This window comes from Syngnathoides biaculeatus, chromosome 19, assembly GCF_019802595.1.
Source record: "Syngnathoides biaculeatus isolate LvHL_M chromosome 19, ASM1980259v1, whole genome shotgun sequence".
In the NCBI taxonomy this organism is placed as follows: domain Eukaryota; kingdom Metazoa; phylum Chordata; class Actinopteri; order Syngnathiformes; family Syngnathidae; genus Syngnathoides; species Syngnathoides biaculeatus.
In genome coordinates this window covers 15622167-15634767 of record NC_084658.1, presented here as the reverse complement: position 1 = coordinate 15634767, position 12601 = coordinate 15622167, and the positions used below count along the sequence as shown (strand labels likewise).

The window sequence follows — 12601 nt, the reverse complement described above, 5'->3', positions numbered from 1 at the left end:
TTATTTTATTTACTGCATCGTCATTCAAGAAGGGCTAGGGGAGTCGTCACCGTCACGTGACGTCATTGCGCACCGCGTCGATTTCCGCCGACGATGACGTCACGGCGCCACCAGCGGCCTTCTGCTGACACGCGCACGTGCGCTCATGCACCAGTCAAGCGTGAACACGTGAGGAGGTAAAAAAAAATATATAAACGCGTGCCGGAGCATTGTGATTTATTATTTTTTAAAAAATGGTTATTAGTGTTATTATGTTCAAGTGTTAAAAGTCTTCCGCTGGTTGCTAGGTGACGATTAAATTTCTTCCAATTAATTTGCAAATGAGGCATCGCGGACGTGGATTTAACTCTAAATTAATAGTAAATTAACACCCCCACCCCCACATTGTCCCGTGGTCGTGAAACTGTGGCATATTAACTTTAACAAAGGTGCGGGACTCGGTTTTTTTTTTTTTTTTTTTTTTTACATTAGCATGTAATGCTAGGCTAAATTAAAGCTAGCTGGCTGTTGTGTGGCGGGAAACAGACCGGATGTCCCCCCGCCTCCCCCCCCACGCACATCAGCTTCTCTTCTTCCCAGCATCCATCTCTCTCTCTCTCTCTCTCTCTCTCTCTCTCTCTCTCCCTCCCTCCCTCTCTCCTTCCCTCCCTCCTCACTCTTCTTCCATCATCCTGAGTCATCCGAGTGCTTCCCAAGTGTTCTTGGATTGGGATCCGGTCCAGCTCGTCGTTATCATGACCCAGGTGGTTCCGACTCGTCCTGCTGCAGTGACAGGTCACTTTGTCCTTTTTCGTTTCAGCTTGATTTATAAATGTACAAAAAGAAATTATGGAATTCTGTATTTGTATCTTTGTCCTCACCAGTTAGATGTTTTTTTTTTGTTTCATAACCTTGATATTAGACTAAAGGTCCGTCTACTAGTTCACTCATTGTCCTCACGCGTATGACAACTTTGGTTCCTAGTAGAACACGTACATGCTCCTACTAGTGCGGCAAAACTGTGCAGTAGTAGACAACTGTGTGGTGCTAGTGCCATTATAAAATGTCACCAGTTAACATCTAGTGCTTCACTAGTAGTACTTAAAGAGTGCGCTGATGTCAACTTGTGCATGGATTTGTCTCACTTTTGTCCTGCTAGTATGCCAAAGTTATCCTCCTACTACACTGGGGAAAAAAAAAAGAAATCATGTGCAACCAATGTACTTTTTTGCATTTGATTCACAACTTTTTTCTCTTTAGTATGGCGTGCCAGAATATTATTTTAAAATGTCATACAATAGTGGCAAAAAAAAACAACAAAAGCACAGCTAGTAAGACAGGGGTTGTACTAGCGTGCAGTATTGTCTCACTAGTGAGGAGAAGGAAGAATACACGGAATACATAATAAGAATACATCATACTAATTTGCAAAAAAATGCTCATTGTCCACTTCAAACCAAAGAGAATATGTGCATGTATGCTTGTGACTTGAATCCGAAACGCCGCATGTTGTTTTCTGCATTTTTAATGAGCGGCGGAATGAACGCAACAATCGATCGGCTCGTCTGCGTGCTGACGATCAGACGCCGACGCGAGGTCCGTTTGGATCCCGTCCGTGCCTTCCGGGCGGACTTACCGGACTTAGTCCACCTCTTAAAAGCACCACTATCACGGGGGCAGTCGGGGAAAGAGAAATCGGTACTGTATAATTAACGCAGTACAGTAATACCTCGTTGATGGCGGGGGTTTGCTTCCCGGACTAGACCTGCAGGAGGTGAAATCCGCAAAGTATCGACCATTTATTTATCTGCATTTTAAAGATGTGTGAAGACATTTCAAGGTAGGCGGTGCACAATTTGGAAATCCCCCTATATGAGGAATTATGCTTGATATGAATATGAAACCCCCCCCTCCCCCCGCAATGCACTGCAACCACAACAGCCGGATGGTGATTTGGCAAGGGAACGCTGCATGACGTCATGCAAAATGTAAATAAAATGCATCACGCTATGATTATTAGATGTGAGCAAATCGTGTTTTCCCAGTCGAACGGGTTTCGACCCGGCCAACCGATCTTGAATGCTATTATTTGCCAAGTATAATGAAAAAACTCAAGACTTCTACTCAGGGGTCAATAATGGAGTCTTCGGCGGGACCTCCGACCCTCGGCCTTCATCTCGATTGGCAGGAGATCGTGATGGCCGTGCGGCTCCGCGGTGACGGAGGAGGCCGCGGTCACGTTTTCCTCTCCAGCTTATGTTCTATATTTATATCTGTGACCCCCCCCCCCCCCTTCCTGATAACTGAATCATGTCGTTTTGTTCTCCCTCCCAAAAACTTACAGCTCTGGCCCCGCCTCCTGCCACCCCTCCGACCAATAGGAAGGCGTCTCCTTGCCGTTCGGCCTCCGGTCTCAGGAAGCCCGCAGGTCAGCTTGGACCATGTTGGTCTCCAGTCCATTGTTGGTTTGAAAACTAGGTAGCGCTGTGGAAAATGGACGTCTCTAAGTGATATTTCATATAATAGATGATGTGCAGCAATTTGTACGCTCTCTCTCATAAAGGCAGTGGTTACATAATACACGGGAACATGTTGACGAGTCAGCGTGTGTGCGCAGAGCCGAGCGAGCCGCTGCCGGACAAAGATTGCCGAGCTCGGCAGCCGCTGGAGCGAGAGCGCAAGATGGCGGCGCAGCGGCGGAAGGAGCAACAGCGCCGCCCGGCGGCCGAGGACAAGAGACGGCAGAGGCAAGAGGCCGAAAAGGTCAGAGGTCACGTTGAATCTCGTTTTTTAATGAAGGGAAGGGAATTGACATTTTAAAAAAAACAAACTCGATTCCCGTAATTTCCGGCAAGCGGAGCGCACCCGATTATAAGCCTCACCCAGTATATTTGTAAAGGAAATACCATTTGGTGCATTCATAAGCCGCACTTGTGTAAAAGCCGCAAGTGCTCACATTGAAACAGGAGATGTTTACAAATAACGACGGCACACAGAAAGCATTTTCAAAGTTTTAATACCTTAGCTTAGCTTAACATAGCAACAACACGGTACAACGAACACGGTCCTGCAACATGGTAGCACAGCGCTAACAGGGCCAGTTAAAAAAAAAAAAAAAACATACTGGTAAAAATCACTGAGACACAGCAGAAACATGCTGGTGCGACGCTAACGCTGGCGTGGCGCTAATAGGGCCGGTTTAAAAAAAAAAAAAAAAAAACATACCGATAAAAATAAATGAGAAACAGCCACACGCTAGCACAGCGCAGTGCTAACTGGGCCGGTTAAAAAAAAACATGCCGGTAAAAGTCACTTCACGCCACGTTGATTCCGCCATCTCACTCTTACCTTTTCCAGTCGAGTGCCCCCTAGCGGCCGTTAGAAAAAATGCACAAAATAGCTGCATCACCGCATAAACCGCTTATAGGCCGGAAATCACGGTAATCGGAAACTGCAATCGACAGATGAACGGATTGAAATATTCCTTCTTTGGCGTTATTTATTTATCTGTTGAAAGCAGTTGAGAACATTTTCTCATTTGAAATGCCAACGGTTAAATAAAAAAAAAATTTTTTTAATCATAACAAATGCAGGCCAACGCAGTAGCCGAGTTGCGGTGCAGGACAAAACGGTGTCAGCGAAATGAGGCCGGCGGGATGGTTTATCAATGGGGCTTTAATTGCAGCAATGAGGAGGACAGCAGTGATTGATTGTGAGCGGTCGGGGTGCACGGCGGCGGTTTGTGGGTGGGGGGCGCGGAGGGGCTCCGTGATCCGAAGGACATAACGTCTGTTGTTTCTCATGTGTTTGCACACAAACGCCAGCTTTTAGCGCTTGAACGGTTCACGAGGACCCCAACCCGTTTGGTCCTCAGGGAGCGGCTCCATTGATTCGGCGCCCCCGCCTGTGCTTACGCCCCCCCCCCCCAAAAAAAAAAAAAAAAAAACAAAGACGTCACGGTGGGTGGGCGGGGCGAGCGATGACATCAGCAGAAACATATCGCGGGCCGTTTACGGGAACATGTTGTCCGTGACAAATTTTGTTTGAGTTAAAAGGAAAGGAATCATGCTTTTTTTTTTTTTAAATATGATACTTGAGCTCATATTCAAACGTATTCGGATAACAGCGAACCCCAATTTCGCACCTGGACACAGGATAATAATGATAATTTTTTTAACGTTCACTATTGAGATGTTGCAATTCCAAGGATTCATCGATTATCAAAAAAAAAAAAAAATTGTTGATGAATTCAATATTTCAGCCGAGTAATCATTTCACATCCTTAAAGTTACTAGTGTGTTAGTCTTTGATTCGCTGCGATGATTCTGACTCGGCGTTCGTGCTCGATTCTTTCGTCAGGACGTCACGCGGGGGTGTGACGCCGTGCGTTAAATGCGGCGACGTTTGGTGGTGGTGGTGGGGGGAGGGCTAGTGATAAATGTTTTGTGAATATCAGCTGACTGAAGATGCTTCCGCTGAAGGGAGGAAGGTAAGGTGGGAGGTGGAGGAGGGAGAGTGAGGCAGAAAGGGGGGAGGGGAAAGGAAGAGAGGAAGTGAGCGAGGTGCGCCGCGGTGCTCGCTCTCTCCCTCTCTGTCTCTCTCTCTCGCTCGCTCCGCTCGGGTATCAACCCCGCGAGCGTCACGTCGAGGCAGAGCAGCGAGGAAGGCGGCCAAGGGGCGAGGCTGCTGCTCGGATGCGGTTACCATGGCGTCACCCTGCGCATCGCCGGGCGTGCGTCGCCGCAGCGACGGCTCAGTGAGGGAGTGTCTCTTCTTCCCCGTGTCCGAACGCAACGAGCAGGAGAGGCTGGAGGCCCTGGTGCGCCGGAGAGCCGGAGGAGGAGAGGCCCGGGACCACCGGGACAACAGGCCGAAGCGATGGACGTGGGGCGGGCCCCCCGATGGAGTGGAGGGTGAGTGGAATCCGCCGAAGGTGGAGGTCACAAAGGAGACAAAAGAAGGAGGAGAAAAGGGTGTGGAGCCTGCAGTGCAGGAGCCGCTTTGTCTCCTCCTCCTCGACTCCTTTCGTGCTTTCGGCCTTGGAAAAATGCCACAGGTGTGTGCGTGTATGTGTGTGTATTAATATTAGTGTAGAGAAGGCCACTTCTCCCACACAGGCACGTAACCTTGAACACAACCCTCAGCGTGAACCTTTTCCTTCTACTTCCTCCCCGTAAACAAATGACGCGTTCCGTCGTCACCGTTAGCAACGCTAGCGTCAATAATTGATTCCCGGGCCGTCCCGGCGCCGACTCGCGATCGGACCCGCCCGGCGACCCGACGCGATGCGGCGCGGGTTCGGCCGCCATTAAGGCGCCGCGACGCAAAGCCCACGCAAGCCGCGATATACAAAAACGTTTCAAATTCTGCTACGGACGACGGCTTAGCTTGAAGTCGACGGGGAGGCCGGTCGCTGCGTCGTATCCGACGCCAGATCTGATCCCACGACATCATACGACAGCAACAAAAACACGCAGGGCAGTTTTGTAAATTCAAATGTTAGCTAAACTTTCTGCAAGACAAAACACTCGTTTTAAGATCTTGAGATCTTTTTTTTTTAAGGGACGTTATTGAGTCAATTTGTTCTATTAGCACTTTGTTTATTTTTCCACTTCTTTTAAGCTCAGAGACAAGCAGAACTGTCCAGATGCGATGGATTCAAGGTTCTGAGAATGAAATAAGTGAATGAGAATATTCGCAGGTACAATTTGAATTTTTTGCAGTGATGAGCCGTTGATATGTTTACATGCGCTCGTAACGACCCCATGATGACTCGGTTGTAGCCTCTCCTAAGCACGTTGCGAGTGTTAGGCCACCATTTTGAACGCAATTCTCGGCTTTGTGGTTCTGAAATTTATTTGTGGCTTTTCCTGCATGTGTAACAATGCTGCATTCTTGGGAAGTTGGAAATTTCAGGACCTTCATGAGGAAAGGATGGCTGGATTTCTTATTTTTTTTTCATTCAACTTGCCCAGAACATTTTCGGCCCCAAATGGAATGTTTCCTTCTTTCCCACTTTTCCTGAATGCATCCTGACATGAATGTTTTTGGAAGTTTGTCTTTACGTTATGCGTGACTGTGATGCTTTTTTTCATTTTTTTTTTTTTTTGCTTTTTCCGCTCTGCTTCCCACCTGTTGGCCAGGTAACACTAGGGCCCCGCCCTGCCACGCCATTGGCTCCGCCCTGCCCAATCGGCTCCCCGCTGCTCCCGGCACCCACCAATCCCGTAACGGTACAGATCACGTTGACTGTGTGCCCCGCCCCATTGCTGCCAGCTTGCCAGCTTTGCATGCCACTGCAAATCTTTTTTTTTTTTGGACGGGGGGGGGGGCGCTGTGTTCTCAGTGTGTGTGTGTGTGTGTGTGTGTGTGTGTGTGTGTGTGTGTGTGTGTGTGTGTGTGTGTGTGTGTGTGTGTGTATCAGTTGTACGTATTTAAAATATTCAAGGTGTTCCTCATGGTCCTCTATGTTCAGATGTGTGATATCTGTGTGCGTTTCCGTGTCGACATCCTGTTCCAAACATCAGCTCGCCATCTTATGTGCGTATGTGGTGACGGGAGACCCCCCCATCCCCACCTCCCCCACCCTCAGCCCGACAAAGGGTCGTGTCATTTCCTGTCCTGCTGGCGTTTATTGATGCACGCACACGTTCCATATTGACGTTCATCGGTAATGCGGTCAAGTAAACGCGGCAGAATCAACCAGAAGAGTGCCCTAACCTAACCAAAACCCTAACCCTAACCCAATTGGAGTGTTTAAAATTTAATCTTTTGCTTTTCCCGATCCCCTTCCCTAGCCCTTATCCTTACGCTAAATCCATTTACCTTTTTCCTTATACTATCCCTATCCCAAACCCTTACCCCAACCTTAAGAATCGACTATGAAATTTTCTTGAACTGACAAACATCGAGACATACGACTGACGACGTCCAAAGGGAACACAACTGACGACTATTTACTGACGTGGAGTGAGCACCTGCCTGACGAAGGCTTACATTAACCGAAACGTTGCACAACAAGACTCACCCTCCTACGATGTTTTCCAATTGGCAGTCTCTAAATCTGGAGCTTGGACGGAAGTAATTGGCACCAAAATGGAGGGAAGCAGGCACGGAAATTTTATAAATTGAATTGATCTAAACTTGAATTCGTCTTAAATTAAGGGGTTATTACAAAATTTGTAAGGATGGGAAGAGTTATTTGGGTCGGAGGGCCCGTGCACCTCCCTTCTTTATTTATGGAGGGGTTCAGCTCAACGCGCCTAACCGATACAAAAAAATTGAAATAAAGATAGTATTTAAATAAATCTAAAAAAACAGTTCTAAAAAATAAAAAGCTGATTTATTCTGTCTAAAAGCTAAATACAACTGAACTGTACTTAGAAGATGCAATGTTTTGCATTTGGAAGAAAAGTACACATAAGCCACTCTAACAGCAAACATTTCATTGAGTGATTCTTTCACATACCACAAGAGGGAGCCCACCTGTCACTATTGGTAATCACTCCAATAGACTTTTCATTTTTGTACACGTGTTTGGAGATTAAACCTCCATTTAGGCTCGGATTCGGCGTCGTCTGTAAATGCCACACGAGCGTCGATGTCGTCTTCTGGTCCAATCCCGTCCTCATCGTCTGCGTCGCGATGAAGCGGATTCTTCATCGCCGCGGCAACTTGGCGACATCATCCCGTGGCTCGTCCCTCATTTCGGGTGTCGGCGTTTTCCAAAACCAACGCTTGAGGGCGCCAAATGACTTCCGGCTGATTGACGTTCCTTCGTTCTCCCGTCAGCGTGTGAATTCCTGGCCCCGCCCGATCCGTCAGATCAGCCGGTGAGCAAGCAGATGTCCAACTCGTCCTCCGCCCTCCACCCGACAGAGACGGGTGACTTACCACCCGGTAAAGCATTACTGACTCAACTAATTAACTCTTGTTCTCATTAGACTCCAGAACAATCTCTGTGTATATTTTATTATATTTTTCAGCATCTTCCAACAAGCACAGACCTCACAGAAGTTCCTCCAACCGCCGGAGCGTCGCCGCCTTCCCCGAGGAGACGTCGCGAGCCAAAACGCCCACGGTCAGTCTACAACACAAAAACACGCACACACGCCCGCAGTTTAGTCGTTCCTGTTTATCATCTACGCACATTCTTTCCAAATTCCAGGGAGAGATTCCTTGTGCGCCTGTTCGTAGTTCATCCTTCAAATCCAATGGTAAAGGTCCTGCTACACCCAAAAGGTACGCAAAGAAGTCAGACACTGAAGTGGGTGCAATCAAGTCAGGAAAAAAAACACGTTCACTGCCATTGACGGCTTTAGACATCAAAAATCCACCTTAACTGGGAGGGCCTGCTGTAGTACTGTTTCATGGCACCAGAGCACTTCTTTTACATTCCGTAGGACTCCCGTGGAATGTGCCTTTGTCATTTGGTGCAGTAAAAGCAACATGGACCTGATTTGAAATGCTAAACTGATGCGGTTGATTTTGGTCGCAGGATGCGGTCCAGCAGGAGTCGGGCTGAGTCGCCGTGCTCGCCGGGCCAGTACCCGCCGTCGCCTCTCCGGCAGAGGGCCACCACTCCCGGCGGCGACGACAGAGGTCACCACGGCGCCCCGGACAGGAAGACGGCCAAATCCGAACCCTCAGAGAAGAAGATACCCAAATCTACCAGCAGGGAACTGTGCGCAGGTGATGAGCGCAAAGTTTTGGCGTCGTTTGAGATCGCCTGAAGGAGGAGTGATGTGACGTATTCACGGTGAACGGTGCTGTTGCCCTCCGCACGTTCAGAGTCTCCGGGAACGCCAACGGGCCGCAGCGCGGGCGGCCCCATGGACGCAGAGGAGGCCTCGCGCCTGCTGGCCGAGCGGCGCCGCCTGGCCCGGATACAGAAGGAACAGGAGGAGCGGCAGCGGCAGGAGGAGGAGCTGTGAGTCTGTGCTTTTGAGGGGAAGCGATAGGCCGGAATCGAACCCTCGCCTTCCTCCCAGGCTGAAGGCCGAGGAGGAGCGCAAGAGGCAGCAGGAGGCCCTGGAGCAGCAGGAGCGAGCGGCCCGGCAGGCCGAGGAGGAGCGGGTCCGGCGCCAGGAGGAGAAGAAGAACAGAGAGGAGGAGGAACGCCGGCAGAAGGAGCAGCGGTGGAAGGACATGCAGGACCAGCTGGACAAAGAGGCGGGCGCTCCTCTTTGCTTTTGATCCTTGACGTTCTTTCACCCCGGGCGTACCTTGAGCGGCGATCTTGAGCGCTTGTTGTGGTTGCTCCTCAGAGGGAGGAGGCCTTCCGGCGGGCCCAGCGCGAAGCCGAGAGGAAGATGAGGGAGCGGGAGCAGCTTCACATCCAGGAGGAGCAGGAGAGGCTGCAGAGGAAGAAGGTGCGCGAGCGGGAGCTGACGCTTGGCGTCCCCCCCCCGCCCCCCGCTCCTCGTCGTTCCGCCGTCCGTCACCGCCTCACTTGTCCGTCGTGGCTCCTTTGCAGAGAATCGAGGAAATCATGAAGAGAACCCGCAAGAGTGACACGGAGGCCCCGCCCGGGGGTGCAGGTACCACCTCCTTTGCGCACATTGTGGACTGTCGTGCGGTCGTGCCGACGCCGTTCTCGTCTGGCGTGCCGTCAGCCTGCGACGTGAAGTCGGAGATGACGGCGCTCGCCCTGGAGGAGGACGTCCCCGCCCCCGCCCCCGCCGAGACCCCCGTCGTCCTGCTGGGACCGCTGGAGAACAAGAGCTGCGTGGACGAGCTGTCGGACGGCGTCCAGTCCATGGACGTCAGGTGAGGGGGTCGTGGTTTTACACGTAGTGAAACAAAAAAATTCACATTTAAAAATCCATGAAAAGTTTTGCTATTCATCTGCAAATGCACACGTGGAAACTTTTTGTCTGTACTCTCCGTCCGCGTCGGTCAGCCCCGTGTCCAGGGACGAGCCGGCCAGCGCTCAGGACTTCTCCCCGGTCGCGGACCGCTGCCCCCTGGAGCACACGATGGACCTGGACCCGCAGGCGGCCCCCTACCCCAAGCTGCAGGCCGGCAGCGGGGTGGGCGACCTAAACGAGAACCTGCTGATCCAAGCGTACAGCGGCACCGCCGCCGAGCCCTCTCTGCTCATCCGCAGCGTCGGCGCCGGCGAGGTGGACGTGTGACGTGGCGGACGCGTGGGCGCGCGGGTACAAAAGCCGAACGCTCGCTGCGGTCAAATCATCAAAAAGTATTTCAAGTATTATTATTTTTTGTTCAGGAAACTTGCATCCTCTGCTTCTGGACTGAGCGCAGCATCAACGATCGTCGCTTTTTTTCCCCACCGGGGAACGGCGACCGCTCCTCACCCTGCAAGACGATCGACACGCTAAAACATCCCAAAATGATCACGCGTCATCTCTACTTCATGAACTCCAAACCTGACTTGCCGATTTCGCGACTGAATGATGCATTAATCACAAACGATAGGCGACGGGATACTTCCGGGTGGCAGAACGCGAGTCAGGTACCGCTGACAAAAATATGAACGGTATGAATTTCTACCATGTCTATTTTTGAATTCTTTTACTTGTTGAGTTGCATATTTTGGTCTCTGCTGGCTCTCCGCTCGTCACGTAGCATCCGTCCCTCCATTTTCTAAACCGCTTATCCTCACGAGGGTCTCGAGAGCGCCAGAGCCAAGCCCAGCAGTCATCGGGCAGGAGGCGGCTTACGCCCTCGACCGGTTGCCAGCCAATCCCAGGGCGGCACAATCAACCCAATTTTAATTGTGCGCTTGATTTTTGGTGCCGCCATTAAATTGTTGATCTTCGGCGATGTTTACGTTCACGCGAAGGCCCAGCATTTGACATCTAACCACCAGGGGGGGCACACTTGCTTGAGGTGCCATTAAACCAGCTGGATGCCCTATACTGCTTGTATCGAAAGTAATTATTCATACTAACGTTCCATTTCGCACATAAAACAGCTAACGTTTGCTGAATAGTAGCGCAATGAAATGTCTTCCCTAACGTGACGAATAATTGTGATTAATAACGGTGATCAGGATATTGATCAAAATGATCGTTTTGGAATTATTTGCGCAGCCCTACAGGGAAGCGTTCGCATAAGATGGCGTTTCGCCACCCGGTTGTCGTCCTGCGCCGGGAACCGACCGACCGACCGAGCGAGCGGACTTCCCGGTGACGTCGGAGAGCGAAAGTTGACGCTCGGGGCAACCCAAAAAGACGACTTTGAAAGATCTCAGAAGCGCAAAATGGAGAGAGAGGAAAGGCCCGAGTCCGAGTTCCCGCCCGAGTCCACGTGGGCCGCGTCGTTTGCCGCTTGCTTGGATCAGCGCCCAGCTCGCGCTTTTGGGGCCCGTGTAAATAACGTCGGTGGGGCGCCCAAACGCCGCGGCCGGAGACGTTAGCTGCCCGCACTCGTAGCTTGGCGCACTGTTGATTTGTAGCCTGTAGCTTGGGAGCCCCGTAGAGACATTTTGTGGACCGCAGAGTCCACGGTGAAGGGTGGAGGGGCGCTAAGAAATGTCACTCAGTTTTGGCATGTACACGATTCACACACAAAAAAAAAAAAAATATATATATATATATATATATATCAGGATTTTTTGTGAGTAGTGTACACGCATAGTTGTAACGCACTGCTCGCTGCAGCGTGTAGTATGCACTGTTATTACTCTGTACTCCACGCTCACCCCCCTTCACCCCCACCTCGAATATACCTCACTCGGGGGCGCTGGTCATCCTCTGAGGCCTTCCCCCTCAACCGCTTCCATCCTCCGCCGAACGCACCCCAACGTGGAGACGCAGGGGGCGCTTGAGGAGCGACGACGAGCAAGCGTTGTTCTTTAGCGCTCCGCTAACGGTGGCTGCGAGGCCCCCGCGCCACGGATCGCCACCTGTGCCACCCCCCCCCCACCACTAGTATGCCGCAGCCTGCTGGAATATACCATTGTAGATGTAATGCATGGATTACTGCTGAATAACAAGTAAATGTCATCAAACCATCTGGTGTCTGTCCATTGATCTCGGCGACATATTAAATCTTAAATTAAATATTAAATCTTCGATGGTCCGATTAACCTGTTTCCTCCTGCTTTCATTTGTGCAACAGAATAACTAAGTTTAATTAAACACGCCCAGATTTGACACTGGTTAACTTGCCACAAGATCATCATTTCAGCACATTTATTTTTTTTCCATCTGTATGAGCATTTCTTTGATATCGACATCAGCCACTGTGAGCATTTATGGGGTTTCCATGATTTTCATCTGAATGCAATAGTAGTCTTTTATGTGCTAGCAGTTACACACAGCTCTCTTTCACTAGTAGCTGCAGCTACTCGTGCAGAAATGTAACACACTGATGCAGTACCGGTATTAGTAAAACAATAAATAAATATCAAGACATTCTACTCGTGTAACCTAGTCGATGTACTAGTACACTGATTTTATCAAAGAAATGAAAAAAAGATCATTGATAGTAGCACAACCTTGGCATAATTGTGCACGAGTTGACAAGTGCAGGCTCCTAAATGTCCAACTAGTGTACCAAATTTGTCATAAAAGTGTTCACAAATTTCCTAAAGTAGTGGAAGGTTAAAACAGTTACAGTATACAAACTTGAGTCACACTCCACACTGTAGGTG

General features: G+C 50.1%; 1 protein-coding gene across 5 annotated transcripts; it reads left to right on the top strand.

The window, feature by feature from the left end:
• The first annotated feature begins 44 nt into the window (after positions 1-44).
• On the top strand, positions 45-12042 carry map7d2b (MAP7 domain containing 2b). Of its 5 annotated transcripts, none has more exons than XM_061805782.1 (15): positions 45-176; positions 677-774; positions 2324-2407; positions 2597-2742; positions 4781-4892; positions 7771-7878; positions 7965-8059; positions 8147-8220; positions 8477-8670; positions 8770-8908; positions 8970-9150; positions 9246-9350; positions 9455-9747; positions 9881-10139; positions 10211-12041. In XM_061805782.1, the coding sequence occupies exons 1-14, from the start codon at positions 94-96 to the stop codon at positions 10113-10115; spliced, it is 1947 nt and encodes a 648-aa protein (XP_061661766.1). In that variant the 5' UTR covers positions 45-93; the 3' UTR covers positions 10116-10139; positions 10211-12041. The 5 variants fall into 5 exon arrangements, 4 of the variants coding, with proteins under 4 accessions (XP_061661766.1, XP_061661768.1, XP_061661765.1 ...); XR_009792804.1 differs by lacking the exon at positions 45-176 and having other exon boundaries at positions 190-774; positions 10211-10480; positions 11037-12041; XM_061805783.1 differs by lacking the exon at positions 45-176 and having other exon boundaries at positions 192-774; positions 9455-9518; positions 9594-9747; positions 10211-12040.
• The last annotated feature ends 559 nt before the right edge of the window (positions 12043-12601 follow it).